This window comes from Hyposmocoma kahamanoa, unplaced genomic scaffold (assembly GCF_003589595.1).
Source record: "Hyposmocoma kahamanoa isolate Upper Pololo Valley unplaced genomic scaffold, ASM358959v1 102, whole genome shotgun sequence".
Lineage (NCBI taxonomy): Eukaryota > Metazoa > Arthropoda > Insecta > Lepidoptera > Cosmopterigidae > Hyposmocoma > Hyposmocoma kahamanoa.
This window is the reverse complement of record NW_020653337.1, coordinates 14,594,883-14,618,691: the sequence shown is the minus strand read 5'-3', so window position 1 is coordinate 14,618,691 and position 23,809 is coordinate 14,594,883. Positions and strand designations below refer to the sequence as shown.

General features: G+C 35.7%; 1 protein-coding gene across 2 annotated transcripts; it reads left to right on the top strand.

Moving 5' to 3' along the window:
- The first annotated feature begins 709 nt into the window (after nt 1-709).
- Nucleotides 710-23,718, top strand: LOC113233469. 2 transcript variants are annotated; one of them, XM_026468605.1, is made up of 6 exons: nt 710-988; nt 21,707-21,861; nt 22,257-22,491; nt 22,600-22,864; nt 23,070-23,275; nt 23,349-23,718. In XM_026468605.1, the coding sequence occupies exons 1-6, from the start codon at nt 901-903 to the stop codon at nt 23,615-23,617; spliced, it is 1,218 nt and encodes a 405-aa protein (XP_026324390.1). In that variant the 5' UTR covers nt 710-900; the 3' UTR covers nt 23,618-23,718. The 2 variants fall into 2 exon arrangements, with proteins under 2 accessions (XP_026324390.1, XP_026324394.1); XM_026468609.1 differs by having other exon boundaries at nt 716-988; nt 23,070-23,266; nt 23,349-23,716.
- The last annotated feature ends 91 nt before the right edge of the window (nt 23,719-23,809 follow it).

Here is a 23,809-nt window from a genome sequence, read left to right as displayed (position 1 = left end):
TTATAAATTGTTGCTTTTTATATTAATTTTTTAATTGATTGTTTCAAATTGTTCATTTTGTTTCATAATAATTTTATATACTATTTTATTTTAATTTGTAATAAATTATTTGACTCTGTATTTTAATTAAGTAATTTCTATGATTCTTAAATTTACATCCATGACATTTGAACACAATTATGTATATTGTTAATTAATAAATAATTGAATTTAATTGAATTGAATCTCGACGCGCTATATTGTATGCAAACGTACAAGCTATACAAAGCTATACAATTTTAGGGAAGTACTGCCATCTTACCTATTACTGCGTTACTGCGTTCCGGTTTGGAAGGGTAAGGGTGCTGGTGTAATTACAGGCACATGGGGCTTGTCGACTTATGTCTCAGGGTGACGAGCGCAGTGGCAGTGCTCCTCAGATTTCAGCGATTTAAAGCTCTGAGTGGCACTGCAACTGCTAGTTACAGGCGTGTAGCTTACTAACAGGCGTACGACTCGTTCATCCCGTCACTTGATGTTATATTTAAAAAAGCAGTGGCTAAGTAAATAGGTGTCGTCAACATCTACAGATTACGAGATCAATTTGAAATTCTCGTCTCCAAATTGCAGTTGAAAGGGGCTGAACCAGAGATGGGCTGAACGCTAATAACTGCGTATCAACACCCAAAAATGTAGCTTCACGTTGTAGAAGCATCCACTAAAGTAGATAGTCATTCAGTCGCCAGTGCAGGCGCAGGCGCACGTTCGCACGCATCTGACCCACTCCCGCGCTACGCGGTCGCGGGTACACAAAGCGTTTTTTAATTTAAAAATAAAAACAGAAAAATTGTGGATTTTCCTTAAATTGGATTTTTTTAAATATAACAAATGTGACATTTTTGTATAATTTTTTAAAGTATAATGTTTTGTCGCGAATATTTATTTGTTATTGGACTTATTTTTCGGGCAACGTCCGTGTCACCGATCGCTGAAATAGATGCGGATAATGGTAAGTGATACTATATTATGATAGTTATTTTGATATAAATAATATGATAATGACCGATCATATTTCGTACTGTCTACGTTACAATTATCAGCAGAATTAATACTAAATTATATTTCTTATTAGGGTTTGTAATATAAATAAGGTTCGTGCTTACCCAGACAAGTATTTATTTCATATAATTTACCTAAAAAAATAAATAATTAGGAAGATAATATAAAATAAAGACACATATACTGAAATATTTAAAAAATAAAAGCAATCAATGTAGAAACGTGAAATCGAATCATCATTTTAGGATTTTGATTTATTTACAAAGAAAATGGGTTATTTAATTTTTTTTATCAATCAATTAATGTCATTGCATAGTCATCGGAGTTCTACAAGATACAAAAATTCAACACATTCGTATCTGATTTAAAATGATACTTAACGATACTTAGCGATATGTGCTCGGGTAGTGTTATTTGCTAAGTGCGGATCTTGTAAGTTCATAGTGTTATAATCTTACTACTCGGACTAGACGACAAAATCACAAGGGCTGATTTTGTCTTGTTTTTGTGCATGTTCTAAAATACTTATGTCCGTTCACCAGCCGTAACGTAACGAAATTCGAACTTTCTTCTGTATTTAAATTTTGCTCTATACGTGGGCGTTCAAAAGAAAGTTAAATCTGTTTATAATATAATATATAATAGGTATTAGACACATGAGACACAATTTTTTTTTAAATTGATTTCTGGCCATGGAAACAAAGTCCTTAAGCCGAAAACATAAACGTTTAATTATATTTCTGTAAATATGGCCACCACAAAGAGGATAGGCAATTTGAGGCGGCGTGCTTGGATTGACTCGGGATTCCTTACAACGGGCCGATACGGGTATTTTAGTTCGAGATTAGTATAATTTCGCGTTTTAATCTTCGATTAAGGCACAATAGCACTATCCTATTCCACTTTAAACTAGATTTCACAAAATAATTGAAAGTCAAAATAAAAACGACACTTTTCCCTCCAAAAGGCCCAGAGCGAATCCCATGAGACACAAGCTACTGCAGTGTTGCCAGATGGTTACTTTTCTACTTTGACAAAGTGGAAGAGATTTTGTGAATTCAACTATCTTAAATTCTAAGCAGTTTATGAACGCACCCAAATTAGATATTATAGTAACACAGAGTTGGTGAAAAACAAAATTAAATCTATCAATATATCAACCAGTAGGTTAAAGCTTAATTTTTCTTGAGTATCATATTTTTTTAGGATTTAGGCGTCTAACATATATTGTTAATACTTGGATGAAAATGTAAGTTTTTAAGTAACGCAACGTAATTTTCAACTCAACGGCGCTTACAACACTGATCTACTGTTAAAAAGGCTTTGCACTTTTTTTATTTAACTTTTATTTCAATAAATATATATTTTTATTAAATGTACCTAATCATCAAGAATTAAAACGAATAACTTAATCAGTCGTCAACTAAAAATAAATTAAAGTGTACCTTAGAATAACCGACTTCTTATTTGTATCTATTATTACATTAAGGCTCTTATTTGTACCATTTATGCCTCGTGTTGCAGGTACAAACTTAAATTTCATAATACGAGTAACTACTCCATAAAGTTCAGGTAGCAGTCGTTAGTGTGATTCTACAAGCAAAAACTAACGGCATCCCTGTTATTTTTAATGACTATATTGAGCTAAAGATGGTACGCTAACGGGAGCCGTGGAATCTGTCGCACGCTCCTTCGTTTACGCAATACCGCGACATGGGCGCAACAAAGCGAGCGCACTGCGAGTTATCGATATTTCACACTTTGCATTCAGAACCCTGACGGCTTTGTAATTCGTAACTGCAAGTATCGTTACGAGCACGCGTAAGCATCAGTCCTGCTCCTTGAACTTGACCATTAAATCATAGGCAATACAACTTCCAGGTGATACGAGTAAGGATAATATTAAAAAACAATTTCTTTTTAAGAGTAAGATTGAACGACACGCCAGTTCACGTTTAACTAAAAAAATACTTTTTATTAAACTTATTTAAAAGTTTTTCTTCACGTATTGAATAACTTAAATATCTTTGTTACTGATAGGTACCTCACAATAATAACATTGAATCTTCATTTTAAAAATATCATTTGAAGTTATATAGATATATAATAACATTATAAAAATAAAGAACATGCTTATCTAATAAGACTAGAACATTCTTTTTGTTTTTGTAATTAGAATACTACTACTATTAGTACTAGTACATTTTTTTTTCATCCTTGCTCTCCTGGCGAACTAATAGCAACTAGTGTTAGCCAATATTTTTTTAGCTAAACAAAAAAGATTAATTCAATCGATGATTTTTTTACAAAACTTTGACAAAAATAATACGGGATAAATACGGGAGTTTGTGAGTAGAGGACCGATATCATTACCGATATTTTGCGTTATATATTACGTTTACACCAGACGTGGTACATCCCCGGTGACTAACTTTTTGGAGAAACGATTATGGAGTAAGAATATTTTTTGCGTTTGAAAATTGTGTTTTCTAATACAAATGATGCAAATATTGAAAATATTTTGAAAAGATGTTAAAGATTACGAAATCCTTATTCTCTAAATATTAATCTTAGTCAGCTGTAACCATGGAACCTGTAAAGGGTCCGAAACGTTGATTGGTTTGAAAAAAACAAATGTTCGCGATTTAGCTGCGAAAAAATAATTTGATTTCCTATGTGTAATAATCGCTAAAACCTAAAATTCGAAGATAAAATTTAACACCTGAAATTTTTATAAAATTAAAATTTTAAATATAGAATATTTTCAGGGGATATCTATGCCCTTTTGTAGTAGATAGTACTTATGTCAGCGCCACAAATATGTGTCAGAAAGTATTAATCAACTCTATCTCACGAATCGCGCAGTTCTGGACTGAATCAATTTCATTAACAGTGTAGATAATAATATGTAATTACCATAAATAACAAGAACCGATAGGTGGAAAATTGAAAACTACTACTTCGCACACGCCTTACATTATAAGCATTCCATTATAGTTGCATTATTGAGCCATATAAAATTAATTTTATGATAGCATATTAGTTCTATAAATTCATAAAAACGAAAGTCACATAAGTAATTGTTGGAAATCGCATATTTCTCGGGTGAAATTTTAAAACTTGAATAATAGTTATTTGTTATGCAAGGCTGCAAAGTTTTTGTTTGACGCGAGTGCTTGTTAGAGTTTGAAGAGACGAGACGCAAAACATCTTTGCTGCCGAGCGAAAAAAAAATTTTTTATCTCACTATAGCGAGGACAATGGCAGATGGAAGAAAAACAGTAGAACTGTTAATTTATTAAACAATATTAGTTATCATTGTCAATTTAATGTCTACCAACGGATTTATATTGCATAAATAATGCACGTCAAATCGCGTAGTTGAACGTATCATTATGTTTTTTTTTTCATTGAAAGAAAAAGTAAATCATCAAATTTGTATTTCAAAATCCTTTTCCTTTTTGGAAGAAATGCTTTTGCGCGCAGATTTGTAATGACAAAGGAAGCCTTTCGGAGCTAGTAAGGCGAAAAAGTTTTTTTTTTCGTAGTCGCACTTTTGGCGTAATATGTCGCCATAAAGACAACTTTTCAGGATAGAAGTTTACAGGAACGAAATTTGTCGATAATTTTTTGACACAATTACGTTGATGTGTTTTATGTAGTTCGTAGTATTTGACTTTCATGTGATAAAACTTCACTCTTGACGTTGCTTCATTATACCAAGGGTACGAGGTAATTAGCAGTAGTAAGAATTTAGTAGCATTAGAGCCCCTTGTTAAAGAGGTTGTCCAGGAAAGTACTGCCACCCTACTGCCAAGCAGTAATAGCATTCCGGTTTTGAAGGGCAAGGGTGTTGGTGAAACTACAGGCACATGGGACTTATCAAATTACGTTTCAGGGTGACGGGCGAAGTGGCGCCTATACAACTCGCGCATATAAAAATTCGCCCATTCTGTTCCACCGCAATATAAATTGAGTCTTAGTATCATAAAAATCATTCACAAGGACATAAAAACTTTTTATGTCAGAAATAAAAGCTTTGGAAGTTCGTTGTTTCCCTATACGCATTTCTCATAAATGTGCGTCACAAATGCAAGCCCATCTGCAAAGCTTATCTAACCATCTACTACCTTTTGGAATACGTACCTAAGGCTAGATTAACTGCACTGCAGAACAATAGTTCATTCACAGTATTACCACTATTCACGTTTCCGTTATCGGCCATTTTTATTATTTTCATTGTTTATAGAGAGGCTTGATTTGTTTTGGTCGTTACCAAATCTGGATTAGGTTGTCCAAGATGATGACAGAGTAACGACGGTTGTGCTGGTTAATTAGAATGTTTTTTGAAAAGAGTTTAATTTAATAGCAGTAGAGCTCCTCATCAAAGAGTTCGTTCAGGGAAGTACTGCTACCTTACATAATGTGATCATTACGGCGTTCCTGTTTTAAGGATAAGGGTGCTGGTGAAATTACAGGCACATGGGATTTGTCAACTTTAGTCTCAGAGTGACGGGCGCAGTGGCAGTGCCCCTTAGATTTTTGTTATGTAAAGCTCTGAGTGGCACTGGAACTGCTATGGAAAGGCGTGTTGCTTAAAACCAGGGCACAATTTGTTCCTCCCGACACTTAGTATCCTAAAAAAAAACATTCATAGTTCCTAAATGTTGTGCGTATATTTAAGAAACTATTTTATTCTAGTACTGTTGAAAAAATTACTGATCTATAGTGTAAACTTTTTTAATCGTTCTTTCTGGAGACGTTCTCTTCAATTAGACTTCCAATGATTAGATTTTCTTAGAATTGTTACAAATAGGTTGCGTAACGGCAGCGATTACCAAAGTATGACTACAGTCGTGCACTCGTTTATGTCTTTTACACGGGCGTATGTTTGATACTGTTGTTTCGTATAAAAGACATCAACGACCTTATTCTTTGCTGTCCATGTTACAGTGAAAAAGCACCGAAATTTACAAACTTAAACATTTTAAAAAATGTTACACGTTAAAAGCTCTATAAAACTTTAGTAGCTTATATTACCTGCAAGTAGGTTGATGTCTAAAGTTATTTATCTGTGTGTTATGTGGTAAAATTACTTCGCTGTAGCGTAAATGTCGCATAAAAAATAAATATAAGTACAGTTAACTTTTTGAGTGCAAGATCAGTTTCAGACTAGTTATTTCATGGGGTCGCGAGGGTTAGCCAAGTAACCAAAGCCCCTGCCCCAGCTTTGATATTAAAGGAACACTATAATGGAGTAAAATTGTTTCTCTGACAAGTAATTATCGTCCGACCTCAACCCTAGGACTAGTTGTGCAATATTTTTGTAAGGTTATCCGTATATATAACACAAACACTTCCTCTAAATAATTTTGTTGATTCACAAGGCTGTTATGAGTAGGTATTATACAAAAATCGAAACCGCTGAATACATTGTAATTTAAAACCTTTAAAAACATCTATAGGATGTCGAGTTCTTAGATTTTCTCGATTGTTACACATAGGAAATGAAACTATTTTTTCGGATTTCAATAGCGTATATTTGTTTTATCAAACAAATCAACGCTTCGGACCCTTTACAGGTCTCATGGTCACGGATGACTGTGGACGGTTGACGGTTGACCATGAGCCCTGTAAAGGGCCCGAAACGTTGGTTTCTTTGAAAAAACAAATATACGAGATTTAAAACCAGAAAAATAGTTTCATTGCCTATCTATAGGATGTTCAAGTACCTAAAGAATATAGTTCAAGTACCTAGGTTGTTTACAAAATTGACTGTACGAGATTCAAGCCGTTTGCTAGGTCCGTTAGTTTCGCATTAGTGTTTATAATAATGACATTATATATGTGCCAGTTATCGCAGTGCATAACCGGAGGGTCTTAATTTCGTCCTGGACAGTTTCCGTGTTTGTAGATTGTACGGATAGCCGGGTATGCGATAACAGGGGCCAAACGCTCGGGGCAACGTTTGACCGTGCCGTTTTAATCGCTTGAAACGAGACTCCGAGCGCAGCGGTGATGATTCTCTTTCAGTGCTTTAGCTATCTATTGCAATAATCTTGCAACTTCTATTACCTCTTTTTTATTATTTATTGCTATTACAATACAATTAATACAAGCAAAATAGAGAACTTGCGATGTTAAGTCTATGTTCGGTACGTTGAACTTCTTTTTCCATCCTCTAAGATTGAAATAATGATAGTTATTTATCTAGTTCAGACACAGATGTCTTGCCCTAAATACAATACTGCAAGCGTCAGACTCTAACACTGTCAATATCAAATTCGTCTGCTAGTTTTTTTTTATAATATTAAGTGACGGTACGAACAAGTCGTGCGCCTGAAGGTAAGCTACACGCCTATCCATAACAGTTGCAGAGTCACTCAACGCTTTAACTCGCAAAGATCTGAGGGGCACTGCCGCTGCGTCAGTCACCCTGAGACATAAGTTGACAAGTCCCATGTGCCAGTAATTTCACCAGCACCCTTACCCTCCAAAACCGGAACACAGTAATGCTGACATTACTACTTGGCGGCAGAATTAGAAAAAGTGGCAATACTACCTTGGATGAATTCTTTTACAAGGAGCTCTACTAACTAAAAGTTTATGTAATAAATAAATGTATTATTACTATTTTTATATTTGCGCAACATGTAACTAAAAATCCTCCTTACTAAAAAAGAGCTTCTTGTGAAAGAGTTCGACCGGGGAAGTACTGCCACCAAACCTATTTCTGCCGCCAAGCAGTAATGTGAACATTAGTGCGTTCCAGTTTCGAAGAGTAAGGGCGCTGGTGAAATTACAGCCACATGGGACTTAAAATTATTAATATAAAGATGATGAAAGATGAGGCACGGTATGCTAGAAGACGTCGGTTCGAATCCGGCTGGATCGAAGGAATTTTTTCAAAGTGTTTTTCAAAGTTTTTTAAATAATTATAACAAACTGATGGAGTAATTTCACAAAAAATAATTGAATATCAATTCAATAAAAAATCTAAAACACATGGGACTTGTCAACTTATGTCTCAGGGTGTTAGGCGCAGTGGCAGTGCCCCTCAGATCTTTGTGATTGAACGCTCTTCAGTGGCACTGCCACTGTTAGGGACAGGCGTATCGCTTAACACCAAGCACACGATTTGTTCCTCCCGTCACTTAGCATTATAAAAGGAAACAATATTCCTTTGTAAACACGAGTTTATGTATCAACCCTATATGCCCATTACACTGCTCTATGACACAGTGTTTTACGTCTAAGTCTCAGAGTAGAAATTCATTTAAACTGTTATTTACCCATTACAGTGATCGTAGTTTGCCTTGCTAGCCAATTCTCTACATTAGTAGCTGCTCCTCATTTAATGAAAGGGAGTGCGTGATCGTTCAACGAACATTAAAATGATGAACATAAAGGATTGTCTGACCATGAATGGAACTTTTCGCACAAATATCAAGTAATTTAGGTGACATAGTATAATCAGTACATTGTACTAACGCAGCCGCATACGGTCATGTGAACTGGGGCACTCATAGCCGTGAAACGCTACCAATACACGTATGGCCTTTGCGGCCACTGTCTCTGGCCACCCGCCGCGCTGCCGCTACAATCGACTGGTCCTCTCAGGTAGGACGCTAAGTCATGGTGGCTTAACTGCGTACATCGCGACAATACTACCTACTACGCATAAAAGAAGTGCTGTGTTATTTGAATTTGGAAAGTGCTGTATTATTTGAATCTTGCTCTGAAATAGGTTCGCGTAAAAATAAACAAAAATAATTATTAATGCAAAGACCGAACACTAAGAAAAATTCCTTCGATCTGGCTGGATACCATGTGGCGCCTTTCAGCAATGCGTGCTAGACGCTCTGCAAATTAAGCAACGAAACGAACCACCTTATGATTTTTTCCATGTTCTTGTTGCAGATCGTGGTTTTTGGTTTTCAACGACTTTTTTCTAGTTTTCGATATTTGTATAGTAAATATAACAAACTAGTGGAGTAATTTCACAATAAATAATCGAAAATCATAGTAATAAAACATGGTGACATTCAATAAATTTAGAAATAAAGTATAGTGAATTCATTCATTTGTAAAAAAACTGCAAAATTGCTTACAACAATGTACCTGACAATTCTCAAAGTAGATAATTTTGTTGATTGCCTCTAAAGTCTCTACTGTAAGTTATTGTTGTTTTTAAACTACTTACGCTTTACTTTTTGGGATCCTAAGTGTTAGTCTCATTCCCAAGCATCATATTTATGTTTAGTAGTGAATGTATCCCATAAGCGTATGTCATTACATCAGTAGAGCAGTTCGCGGTTAGAATTACGCATGCGCTAACGGTAGCGCACCACACCGCGGCCGCAGTCGAGATGATCATTGCGCGCGCGCACCGACCCTTCATTACCGATGTCACACTGCCTGTATGGCCCTGAATGCTTGTTTCTCCAGAACCTCGTTAAGTTATGCGTAATAACGGTAGAGGCTATCGTCCTTTGGCAGACACAATGTAGCGAGCAGTCTGTTTGTATGTAAAGAACCTAACACGACTTTAATTATTTTCTTTACATATCCCAGATTCCATACTAGTGTATCTAAATCAGTATCTACTGTTGCGAAAAACTGTGTAGTTTTTGTCACTGATGCGGCAACTCACAGGATCTACAAAGTTGCAGTGCAAATTCTGTAAGTAATAACATAAATGATGTCACTGAGTAAAAGGGTGTACTGCAACAACTACAAAGTGAGCTCCAAGACATGTTGATAGATCATTGTGAACAGTTGAGTGAAATGTCAATGTCATGCCGAAACTGATGGCGGCGTTTTTTCTTGTGTTGTATATCCGAAATGGGTCACGTGTGAAACTTTACTTTCACTGAGCGCGTTTGCCTACACTCGGTTTAATTACGCCTTACGAGGTGCCAGTTCTATGAGACAATAATTAGATGCAGCTTATGATGTCTATTAGATTCATTGTTAAGCCTATCAATCAAACCTAGTTACTTGAGTTAGTTAACGACTTAAAAAAATAAACGACGTGTATCGAACAAAACAGCCGATAAGTTACCTATGTATTCAGAACACCTGTCGCCTACCTATGCCAATTATTTGCGAGATGATCGTTTAATGATACTATCCGATGATTAAAATATACATTGTATTAAACTCGATAATTGTAGCTTCCAGGTAATCAGTAGGTAGGTGCTAATTGGGTTGTTATAATAGAGTTAATGCGAGTTTACAATTGATGGTTAACAATACGCAAAAGTCGAAGTTAGAGAGCTAGACGTATTCTAACAATTTACTTTTCGAATAATGCAACAATAAAGCTAATAATAAGTAATAATAGACTAGAGGAGTCATGAATAGAGTTGCTGTTTCCAGATTCTGAATGGGATATATTATAATGCAAATGGCCGAGGATGAAAAGCGAGGCAAAGTATAGTGAGCGATAGCCGACGGCGCTGCACAGCACCGACCAACCACTCAGTCCAACTGACAGAGTGAATATTTCCTCGCGCACGTCCATTGTTTCTTGAAAATACGATGATATTTCTTGCATACAGAACTGCATTTTGCAGGCTACCACGGCGATCGTAAATAAAGTTAACTAGTGTTTTGGCGGTACGACTGAGACATTAGAGGTATGTCTATGTAGAACTGGATAACATTTTGAGTCTTTAAATATATGCTGTTGTTTATTTACTCAAAGGACGGGAATAAATAAAACTGGTTTTGCACATAAAAAAGAGTGCTTCCTGCACTCGATAAGTCGGGGTTATGTGTGATAGCCGTGAACTTATCGATTTGGTATAAATCATGAAATACTTTTTTTTTACTAATTGTAGCTCATAGACGTTTACAAACATACATTTTAATTCATATACCTATAAGTACCTAAGTTATTATATTACTTAGTACTGTAGGTACCTACTCGCTTCGATCTCTTAAAAATTTTAAAGATATATGAATCTCATCTAAGGGTCAAGTTTCGCTTCAATATTTATTTTCATATGAAACCACCGCACATAAAATTTAAATTGAAGTTAGATCGTCGAATGTTGTCTTTGGGACCAAACCCACCAAACCTGTCATTTTCTTCCCATTTACTTAGATATTTGCAATGACGCGGCACCTCAAAAAGGACATTAACATTTCCAAGGCAAATAGCAAAATTGCGTCTAGAATTGGCATTTTGAATTTCTTCGCCTAGTGCCCTGTGGTTTGGATTATGTTTATCGTCATCCACGTCAACCTCAGGCTCCGTGTGGAGTGGCATATCGATGCGCGATCGGTAACGGCGCACTGACCTTATTTGACTTTGCCATTTTCGTTTATGGACCCTACCCACGCTACACCACTTTCAGAAATAGCGGGCTTCAATGGTTGTGATCTAGTACTCTAGTTATGGTGTTAAATTCATTATTACTTTAACTCAGTTTCTCCTGGATGCAGAATGATTTACATGCAAATTTAATTCCTTTCTTTGACGCGTAGGCCGAATGAATGAGAAATTTATGTTTTGTAATGGTTAATGTACTAGCAAATTTATCAAATTAAATATGTATAAATAGATTCAGATTCAGATTCATTTATTTCTCAAATATAACATTACAGTATAAATTGCACTACATGTCAAAGTATAAGAAATTATATTGAGATCGTCAGACAAAAAGGAAAATTATAAGAAAAGCACACAATAATTAGAAAATTAACATAATAAATTAATCGACATGAAAATATTAAGTACTACCTGATAAAATTGTTTTTCTATTATGACGTCTTTATATTTTTATATTTATACGCGTTTTAACTGAGTACATCCAGTATCAGAGACGTAATGTCTATATCGGCTTAAATCATAGAGTTATTGGACATTTCCCCGTTGCTGGTAATACTTAGCTAATTTTATCGTCAACGGTTACACCATTTCATTGCCATGAGTTGGCCGTTAGAAATAGCAATTTCTCGGTGGCGCTAAGTTAATCTGCCATTTTATAAGTATTTACAGTTGTGTTGTGACAGGTGCGCTTGTAATTTATAAAAGAAGTTAACGGGGACTAATGTTACGATATAGTTATCATGAATTACATGCTTAACTGCCTATTGCTAAATAACGCACACACTCAACATAGCACTAGGGAAACCCTGTGTCGCGGGTGCCAAGGACACACACATAGACAACCACAAATTACACCCAAACTCACGAGAGAAATAAACGTAGGCCATACAAATATTTCTCCCGGACCGGGAATCGAACCTGGGACCTCTGCGTGGCAGTCCGGCATGGTAACTGTTCGGTCATGGAGGCAGTAAAATAAATAATAAAGGCAGTTTTGTTTTTGTAATACAAACAGAGTGACAGATGAGACAGGTGGCATAAAGTACTGGGGGCCTACTATGAGCTTATAACCAGCCAGCCAAGTTCCATGCAATTCACTTGACGTGGTAAAACTGAATTGCTTAAATTCATACCATGACCTACATACACAAAGTTGAACGGGAATGGTATGGCAGGATGATGAATTTTACTTTTTAAACGTTAATTGTCTCTGGCTGGCTAGCTGACATTTAACAAGAGCGAGATGGAACTACATACTTAAATCATATGAAAGAAATAGACAGATGTACTATCCTGGGAGCGTTCAAGCACTATTAACCGATTGTGTTCAAAATGAGAATAAATATATTTTTTTATTAAATGTATTATTAATTAATTAATTATAACGTTGTTTTGTAATATCGGCAACTTTCAATCATACTTTACAATTTGGCGTACGATAAAATCACATGTCATGTTTAGTCATTATCATTTAAATAAATAAGGCTTTGAAGGAATTTGATAATTTGGAACATATCTTGTATTCGTACATTTTCTTTGATTGTATTAAAGTCAAAAAAGTTATTTTACGATTATAATTGTAAGTCAATGATTTTCGGTCATTGACTTACAATTATATGGACGTCGGGTCTGCGCTAAAAAGTGTCCGCACTTGTAAGGCGCTAAAATCGTATACAGAGCGCGACACTCCGCTTTAGCGATGACATTACAATTTAAATTTCGAATAGGTTGACTTGGGACATTTTTTTCGTGGTTTTTGTATTAGACCCGTCGTCCAATTCAATAAAATTATTAAAATCATTGACTTTCAATGATTAAAATGATTAAAATTCCATTTAAAAATTGCAATGTCTTTACAGTAAATGTAAATGTAACTGTAAAGATTAGAAACTCAAACTAAAATTTTAATATCTCAATCGTTAATAATATAGCTCAATAAATAATAATATTTAATAATAATATTTAATAAATAATAATATTTAATAAATAATAATATTTAATAATAATAATATTTATTAAAATAAAAATTCATTCAATGAAATAATTTGTAAAACTTAATGTAGCGTAAATTGGAATGTTTTCTTTGTAAAATTAAAAATAAGGTATTTAATTAATAACTATTGTAACTATAGTGAAAAAATAGGGTGGTTTGAATTAATACTAGACATAACTGGTTGAAGACTGTACCACCTCAGTCAACCGTGACCATGGGACCTGTAAAGGGCCCGAAACGTTGGATTGTTTGAAAAAACAAATAAACGCGATTTAAATCCGGAAAAATAGTTTCATTTTTTTTAATCGTTATTTTTGCAGATTTGCATGGCAAATGGCACGTCATTATACGATTTTGCTATGAAAGAAAAGGTTTTCGAATGGGGAACGCAAACTGCATGGAAAGTGAATTATTTTTGTGAGGTCATAGTACGAATTTGATAGGAAATCCAATTTACAGGCTTAAATAGCATTGCTCTAAGAGCTCATAGTAGGCCTCCTGTAAAATTGAGTAGGCTCTACCGTAAAAAAATACCATTTGTAAAATGTTAACTTCTTGTTATCTTCTTAACAAATTTATAGGTTAAAGCGTCTAGATGAGAATTTATATAATTCTATTCCATTGCTCTAATTCTGTAATTATCAAACAAATAAACTTTTCATCCAAGTTGACTGTCCTCGTTTATTTTCTTTGCTCTAACAACTTGCAGAATAATTTCACCATTAATCAGATTTACCTCATTAAATAAAAAGGAGAAAAGTTTGTGTTAGGTCAGGAGGTAAGGCAGTGCAGAATGAAATGCATTGATTAATGAAAGAGAGAAGTTGACTTTTAATAAAATGAAGATAAATTATTTGCCATCTTGTATTTAAGCAATAAAATCAAATCGTCTTTATTTCATAGGTAAGCGTATTACAATTGAAATCGTCACCTTGATTGAACTCTACTTGCTTTTGTAAGGTAAATTCCCCTGAGAAGAATGAGCACGAAACTTTATGGCTTGGTCTATGTATACATTTCAATACATTTATCATTTACAATATTTATTTCAAACATCTTAAGTCGAGACTACCTGCACGCGCTAAACGGGTCACTACCACAGATTTTTCATCCAAGTACGCAGAAGCTGTTTACTAACCTTTAGTATAAAATTTTTGTTTTACTATAATTTTAAACCTCGTAAATGGCAAATGTTGATTATAAACCGGAATCTTAAAAAAGAGCGTATGCATGCCCCTTATATGAATTTCTGGCTTTGTGAAGACTGCAGCTAATTAACTATGTACATATTTTCAAGTTCCAACCAGATAATGGTAAAAGATTTACCATTAAAAGAAAACATAACAAATCCCCCTTTAAAATAGTTGTCAATGGAAATGGCATCTACGATCCTCAAATACCGGCGAGTAACTGTAATACTTTATAGATCGGGCAAGGCAGTGATCGGTATATAAATTTGTGGTGACTCAGTAATTCTCAATTTACTAGAAGCAATTTCTCAAACGTGTCGACTTATGTCCAATATTCCAATGAATGCCCTCACGTTTAACCACGATTTGGTTAAGAAGTGCTGGTAGACATCTAATGAAATTGATACAACAAACTGCCTTCGTGGCCGATCGGTTACCATACTGGTCTGCCACGCAGCGGTTCCGGGATCGATTCTCGGGCCAGGAGAAACATTTGTATGGCCTACATTTAATTAGGTGTAACTTGTGGTTGGCCATGGCACTCGCGATACAGGGTTTCTCTAGTGCGGGGCTATGAGTGAACGAACCATGTTTTTCGATTTTCACTTTTATAGTTTCTACATTTATCTATTGTACTTTAAAAGAAATAAATTGCGTTTATTATCGTATAACTGTAGATACGAACAAAAATATGTATGTATTTCAAAACATTCGCTGGGTCACTCAAGCTTGAATAGTTGGACGACATTGAACGTCAGCGTAATCAACCGTGAAATCATAAACAATTTGTGTGCATTCCATCTAGGTTGTTGACATTCCATCTGCACCTTCCGATAAAAGTTGTCCAGGGTGGTTTGGTAGGCAGTTGATAACCGAAGTCCACTACTGAGGTAGGTACCAGTAGATCCAGTTCCAGGAACGCAAGCGCAGCGCATTGCTGTATGGAGCGGATTTCATAGTGGCACTGCTTTAGTGACACTATGAAATCAGATGGCCTCAAATCAACAGGATGAGCGCGACGCGTGAAGCACTTTATTGTTCACTCTATCGTTTCGCACCACTCGCTCGGCACAATGACAACACCAGAATATTCGTTATTTTTTTTAAAGGTTTATGGCCGGTTGCAAGACTTTTAGGCCAAGTCCTTCATCAATTCTGACAATAACAATGATCATATTAGTACTCGCCATGTTTTAATAGATATAATTATTTTCATCAGCAATTAGTAAGTTATGTACATAACTTACATGTACGTATACATATTTACTCTCCATACTATCGGTACTATTGGAATCCATAGTATAGTGTACGGTGGAGTAAAATATTTTAGAATAACAATGAAGTAGGTACAACACGTAAAGTATGTAGAATGTTTAGATAGGAATCGGTGGTCGTGACTGGCGACGAAGAGCAGTTGTGTCGCGCAGAAAGAATAGGATTCGGTGTATTTGACCTGCACAACGATCACTTCGGATGACTTGAACTTCCCGTGGGAATAACTGCCGAATATTCTTGCTGTTAAGACGCGAACTCGTTGCAAAGAGTGGGGCAAAAAGATTTGCCTTGTCTTCTGTAGTGTAGGCCAGCGTGCCGTCCGGCCTCAGCAGAGGTGGCATAGATGGGCGACAAAAGATAGTTAGTGACTTTATATTTAAAGATGTTTTGTTTAAAAAATTAATTTGTCCATTTCTGGCATCACCATTTTCACTACGCATATACAATACGGAAGCGTGCGCGTGCGTACGATCGGAGCGCCTGATCGAACTGATAAAAATTTGATTACTATAGAAAATACGTTATTTTATTTTTTCCTTTCAAAAGTATTTGTATAACGGTTTTTGTAAAAACAAACACCGTTTTACAAATTCGTTTAAGGGTCGCGCCTCCGAAACGCCGCCGCCGCCGACACTTTTTCGTTGGCGCGCCGCCGCCGGCTGGTCTATTATCGGCGCTCGTATCTAATACATAGTCTTCAATTTTGTAATATGACTTTTTAATTAAAATATTTTTAAGGTTCTAAACTTAGGATATGATAATCTTAATATATCCGGAATCTTATTGCAAAAACGTATACACTTCTCCATAAAATAATTGTTTACCTTGGTGAAACGAAATCGTGGTACCATGAGTTTGAACCTAAGGTTAATATTACGGACCGATGTATAAGCCCTTGCTTAATTGCCCTTGTATTCAATTAAAATTTTACTAGGTATTTGCAGTTACCGAACCTACCGAGTTACTACCGCTTACATATCTACTCATACTTATGGGTACTCTACACTCCGTAGTTCTACTGCTAGATAATCATTCTATCAGTAATAAAAATAAGCAGGAATCTTCCTTAATATACATGAAAACGTCTATATTCACCACACATTTTTAAACTATACCCGTACAGATGAAACAGATTGTGATGTGGCTGTCAACAATGGTCGTCACGGTTCGTAGGTCGGGTCATGCGCAGTTTGCGCAGGCACATCCGTCATTACAGCGAACCATACCGACACAATTTGTCAAACCTCTGTAGATACTTACCAACATAATATATTATATATTAACATTACAGCAGGTTATGACTAGACTGTGAGGTTATATATATACTTACCTGTGTATAAATAAAAAATAAATAAATAAATAAATAAATAAATGATTTAATGTAAGTAGGTAGTGTGTCGTATAATCAAAATGGAATGGCGTAATCTGACGCTGAAAATTGTCAATATAGCGAATGTATGAAAACATTTTCTGGTTGCATAAACGTGAAGTGTACAAATAATCAGTAGTTTTATTAACGTACTAAAAACAAAAATTTAAAGCCTTACCATTACAATCACGGTAAAACAAAGTCACATTTATCAGAAAAACATTACGTATTCATCGATTTAATTGTTTAAAATTCGTGATGATCAGTCTACGCTCTGCGCTCTACAAGATTTGATGAATCATAATATTATGTTTTATCACTGTCATAATCAATTATAACTTTCTATTTTTTGTAATGGATAACATTTGTATAGTTCTGTCTTTTAATTTGCATTTCTTAACTTTACATACTTTCGAAGCTATCCTTTTAAGAAAATCGGTAACAAGTCAGAACGGCGCGATGAAAAGGTTAATTGTATTGAAACTACTCATATGTTTTTTGTTGCGATTCCAAATAGGTAGTGTTGGGAACGGGAAATACAATAATTTAACACCTTATAGCGTAGCCTAGCGGTACCGGCGCAGTATGTTACCACCGCACCGTTTCCTCTCGTCGATGTTCGTTGTGGAACGCCGCGCCACATCCGTTTTCAAATTTTAATTTACGTATCCACTGCGGTAAAAATGTTAATGAGATGCAATAATGTGTCGAATCTCAAAAAAATCTATTTTTATCACTTCATGGCATCATCACACATACTTATAATTTGGACTAGGGTTGTTGCGAATATCAGCATCCGCGGATAATCTGTATAAATTAAAATATCCGCTCAGCATCAGCATCCGCATTCATTGATGCTTATATTCAATGCGGATATTCGAGTCGTGACATGACTTAATCGACATCACACCAATAAATCACGCTGAAATAATTTTACAAGCCTTCCAGAAATAGACTGTAAGCCGAGAAAGCAGCCCAGCTGTTGTTTTTAACATATAACTTTGATAAAATTCTATAACGATTAAATTAGCCAGATTGATTGAAGATTCTTTTGTGAATAAATGTCACAAAATAATTGAAATAATTTACAGTCCCAAAGAAAATAGAAAGCTCTTTCATATAGATAGATTCAGTAAGAAATACACTGCTCGCGTTTTTTTTTAATACCAAAAATCAGCATCCGCTTACGTTAAGATCGAAAAATCAGATGATCAAGAAATCAGAAGATGTGTAAAAACTTGCATCAGCAACAACCCCGATTTGGACATCGTCTCCGTCCAGATAAGATGAGAAATTTTAGTGTCCTGAATTTATTAGTATTGGTAACGAACAATAGTACCTAATTCACAAAATTAAACCGTTGGCCACACGGATTTTTATAATAGGTACACTTATAATAGATTGTGTCAATTTATACCTATAGTTAATTACATCTTGCTATATACTTGCAACGTTAATGAGAGAACATTGCAAAGTGAAGTCTGAACGTACGTCGTAGTACAATGACGAGCAAATGATGTGCGATAGTAGAACCGCTACCGACCCTTATCTGCCAGCCAGCAGGGCGGCGGCTGTGCCTGCGCCAGTCACTTGTTACAGCCGCGGGCTTCTAAGGTACTTGCTGAGAACTGTCGTGTACCTGCCAGTTGCAGGTTGCGCATAACTCTCAGTAAAGTGTTACGAATTATCTAGCTATAATTTAAAGTACACAACTGCCGAAGTAGTCTCACGAGCTTATTTTGTAAAAATGGCGGAACCTTTCTGTAATTTTACCCTTAAATTAGAAGAAATATTTCAACAATTCAATTGTAGGTGCATTTACTTTGTTTGTTGAAATAAAATTTGCCTGCTATTCACCAATATAGTAAGGGCAAATTGAAATGGCTATTTTCATACATTTTTGTTAAGTTTCAGTAAATATATTTATTAAAATGATCGAAATTAAGGTGTGAAAAATATCCAAAAGTAAGAAGGATAGTTACTGGTACAAAATAATTAAATATAGAAGAAGGAATAAGTAATAAAGAAGAGTATCCTTAGCACTTGTTTTCAAACCCTTGCAACCCTTAAGGTATATTCTGCCCAATTACGTCGGTCTTACGCCCTTTTCGACACACCATTCTTTCCTTCTTAAAACTACCAGCCACTTATTTCTGGAAACCTACCTTTACCTTGGAAAATGTAACTGATTTTTTATTACCTAAATAGCGTATATTTGTTTTTTTAAACAATGATGGTCAGTCACTCGCGACCATGGAATCTCGTAAAGAGCCCGAAACGGTGGTTTGTTTGAAAAAATAAATGTAGTTATGCGATTTAGATACGAAAAAAGTTTCATCTTCCGATTCGTAGCATTCGTGAAAACCTAAAATCAACAATCACTATTGTTTTTGATGAAGCTTAAGGTATGATAGTATCACACCTTTAAACAAAACATTTATTTGTGCTTACACAAAATTATCTCGTTTTTTTAACGTAATTTAAACTATCAGATTCTCTGCAGTTGGATGGGAAATAATTCAGCTTTAAACAAGATATCGTTTGTAGCGTTGAACAAATATTTCATTTTCTTTAAAGATGTTACTTTAAACTTGTAACTTGGTATATAGATTGATAGGTTTATTTATCACAAAACACACTCATGCGATATAGATAAATAAATAAAAAATCGAAACACTATAGTACAAAAAAGTAACACTGCACAAATACAATACACAAATAGAATTAAAATAAGTCATCATTAATTTTAAATTTTAAAAAACAAAATATCAAATAACAAAAAGTACAAACAAAGAAGTAGGTATGCAAATGCATTACTAAAGCTCCAATAAAAGGTACCTACAATAAAAAGAAACAAAAACATCAAATCCTTTCATTTGATTGGGAAGCAATTGCCTAAACAAGATTTGTCGAATGGGTACCACAAAAAATACAAACAACTTTCGAACTTCAGTAAATTGGTGTAAAAATGCACTGTCATCGCTTTATCTTGTGCCTTCGGTAGCGATCCACTTTTATAACCTCATTGAGTCGTCTATTACACGGATAATTTGCCGGATAAAAGTAAAAATATGATGAGGCGTGCATGAGATGAACATTCTTGATTGTTATTAAAACGTTTAATCATAAACGTTTCTACATCATTAATTTTGAGAGGTATAAAAGGAAATGGTTTGTAATGTAATGTAGTATTTTATTGTGCCACATAGATAAATTTCTCATTATTGTCAGGCGGTAGGTGGCAGGGCTGCGCGAGCATATTGCCTGTGGGCATCGATTGGCGCGTGCGCTGCCTTTCTTATATCAGATCGCCGTCTCTACACAATAATTACTAAACTAATATTTAACTTCCTAGACTGAAATATAAGAGTGCTAGCGGGTAATCGCAGTTCGCTTCTATTTTTGTTATCTGTAAACACTTGGTTGAGCAAAGAAATGTAGGAAGTTCTTTAAAATGATCAATAGGTACGTAGATCTTATCGCTATAGAACACAGCAATCGTCAAGTTCAATGAGCAATGACAATAACATTCTTCAAATACCTCACACTAAGAGTCGTATTCCAGAACTCGACTCAATGCTCAAGTCAGGATTTGAGTATGATTTAAAGCACTAGAAATTATACTCAAGTCTTTGCGTTTAGAGTCGTATTTCCAGTGCTTGAAATCATATTCAAATCCTGACTTGAGCAATGAGTAGAGTTCTGGAATACTTAGGGTCGTATTCTAGAACTCTACTCAATGCTCAAGTCAGGATTTGAGTATGGTTTAAAGCACTCGAAATCATACTCAAGTCCCTGCCATTAGGGTCGTATTTCCAGTGCTTGTGTTTCAATTGCAATCCTAACTTGAGCACTGAGTAGAGTTCTAGAATACGACTCTTAGTTCAAAGTACATAATTTAGGAAATAAATGGCTACGGTTACGGTGCATAATTGTATGATGATTCTCGTGTTTTTACTCGTAAAGTAGGAAAAACTTAAACGAATAAATCAATCGATATAAATGTATCATGATTATTGTGACACTTACTCGTATCAACTTATAATATGTCACCTAAAGTCGCCATGCGTGTAGGCTGACTTTGACTTGAATATTATGCAGAGCTTAATACCCTTGCCTTCTGATCATCCGCTTCAGGTATCTGGGCCATAAGTGCTCCTATTACAGCGGCTGCATTAGTTATTAGAAGCAACATCGGCCCAGTGAGCAAGTCATTGGGTTAATGGTACGCGCGGATCACCGTATTGCCTACGCAACCGAGCGTGGCTGCTCGGAAAAGAAATAAATACTGTAGGCGCCTTGGGAACAAAAAGTTTTATTACATTAATTGCACGTTATGAAACATTGCAATAGGCGCTTACTGTTGAAGCATAATGTCTGTGGTTAGGTGACATTCTTAGCACATTTTTGTGTAGAGGTTGTAGGAATTTTCTAGGTTTTTGTTCGAAAAGACATTCCTGTGGTAAATTTTTAGTTTTTTATATGACATTTGTTATTTACAGAGGTGCTACATTTAATAGGCGAGCCGGATTTTCGTGATGTTCGCCTTCGTTGGGAGTATGGTCAGGCGGAGGAGGAGGGCCGACCGCGGCTATTGGCTTTCCAGGTGCACTACTGCGAGCTTCAGGCTTGGGGACAGTATCGTTGCCGAACCAAAGTGAGTTTTCTTCTCGATTGTTGTTGTCATTATTATTTCATTAGCAAGCTCATGTGGATTCAAACTCGATATAGCCTATATACTTTTAAATACTAAACAGTTCCTTTTGAAGAAATTATTAAGACAGTAATGTTGAATAAAATTAGGTTTTTCCTTAATGGCGGTCACTAGGCTTGGGCCAGCGTCGTAGATATAACATTAATTACTTCCTTTTTTCATTTAATCGAGTAGAAAATTTTGTACGAAGTAAAGCTAGCTTTATGTCCGACGTAAACATAATTAACACTGTAATTATACATAAGTCTAAATAGCTCCTAAAGTAATTAATTACTACACTTTCATCGAATAAAGTAGCAAAGTAAAATATATGGACCTCAAATGATTAAACATTTCAGGTGATTGATAACCCTGAAGAAGACAAAACAGCAAGAACTCTAAATGGGGATGCTTCTACAACGACGGTAATGCCGCCAGGAACGCGGCGTGGGCACACATACAGCACGCGCATCAAGGGCCTGCGTATGGCGACTACGTACTCGTTCGAAGTGCGGCCCGTGCGGCGGGACGCGCGTGACCTCGCCGACCCCCACTCGATTGGCTCCAAGATAATTATTGTACCCACTAAAGGATGTAAGATTAATTGAATTTGGTACCTAGTCGTTGTATCAGGAATTTTATTGGAATTCTTGTTGTTAATTTTGGTGTGTTTGTACAATATCAGATTGCGTTTGTTTTTAGTTTCAGCCCGAGCCACGCAATGTCTTCCCCACGCAAGCGAAGTGGAAGTGGCCACGGGTCCTTTCTTTGGTGGACGTATTGCTGTGGAGGCCGCAGACGGCGGACCCGAACGGTGTTCCCTCCAGGGCAATCCTAATAGTGCACAAGACGCGTACATTCTGCGCATTCACCACGAAGAGTGTGGCTCCGAAGTAAATGACACCACAGTCGCCACCTATGTCATTGTGCAGGAGAATTTGCCTATACTCACGCACAGCACTAGACGGTAATGCATTCCGTTATCCCTTATTTGCAGTAATAAATCAAGGCTAAACACTACGCGCAGAAACTTGTTACTTAACAGCTTTTCCATACACGTAAATGTATTTAGTTTTCCTAATAAAAATCTTTAGACAATTTACGACCACAGTAAAACATTAACTATTAGCTATAATAAACTCTCAAATTATTTATGAACAATGTTGTTACAGTTTTCTTGTTTTATGCACATACAAACCGGAGACATTAACTGTTAGAGCTGGTATCAACTTGCCTAAAGCAAATCCTGGGGATGTTTTACAACATACGAAACCTAACATAGGTTCTGTAGAGCCCTATGATCAGGATATGGACTACAATGAGTTACAGCCGGCGAGACTTGAAGCCCAAAAGGAAGAAATTGAACAAAGTTCGTACGGCAAGTTGCATTTTAGTGAATACTTAATAGTTGTTCAAAGAACAATGATTTTTAACATCGACCTTGATTTCAGGTGTGATTGGCGAAGTATCTTTGGTTATGTTCTTAGTGGTCGCAGCTTTTGGCGGACTTGCTTTCCTGATTTGGAAGATGGTGCCTCAAGCAGACCGTGATAACATATCTATAGGGACAGTGTCAACTCTCTCTCGGAGTAGTATTTTTGGAAGCCGAAATAGAGATCGATTCACTGATCAAAGCTCAATTTACTCAATTACATTGTCAGAAAAAGACGAAAGCTTTGTAAAAAAACCAAACGAAGGTGATAATACGTCTGAGGCGTAAATAGTTTTATCCTTTTCAGGATTTGATTGCAGTACTTAAGTGCACTTTATCGCGTATTGTATTAACCAAGAAGCACATTAGTTTGCAGCTAGTAATTTGACTGTACAGTTTATAGTATAAGGACTAAAATGGAAATTCAGGTAAATCGATTGGTTCTTCACATCTATTATAGTGTGGCTAATCAGTATGCAA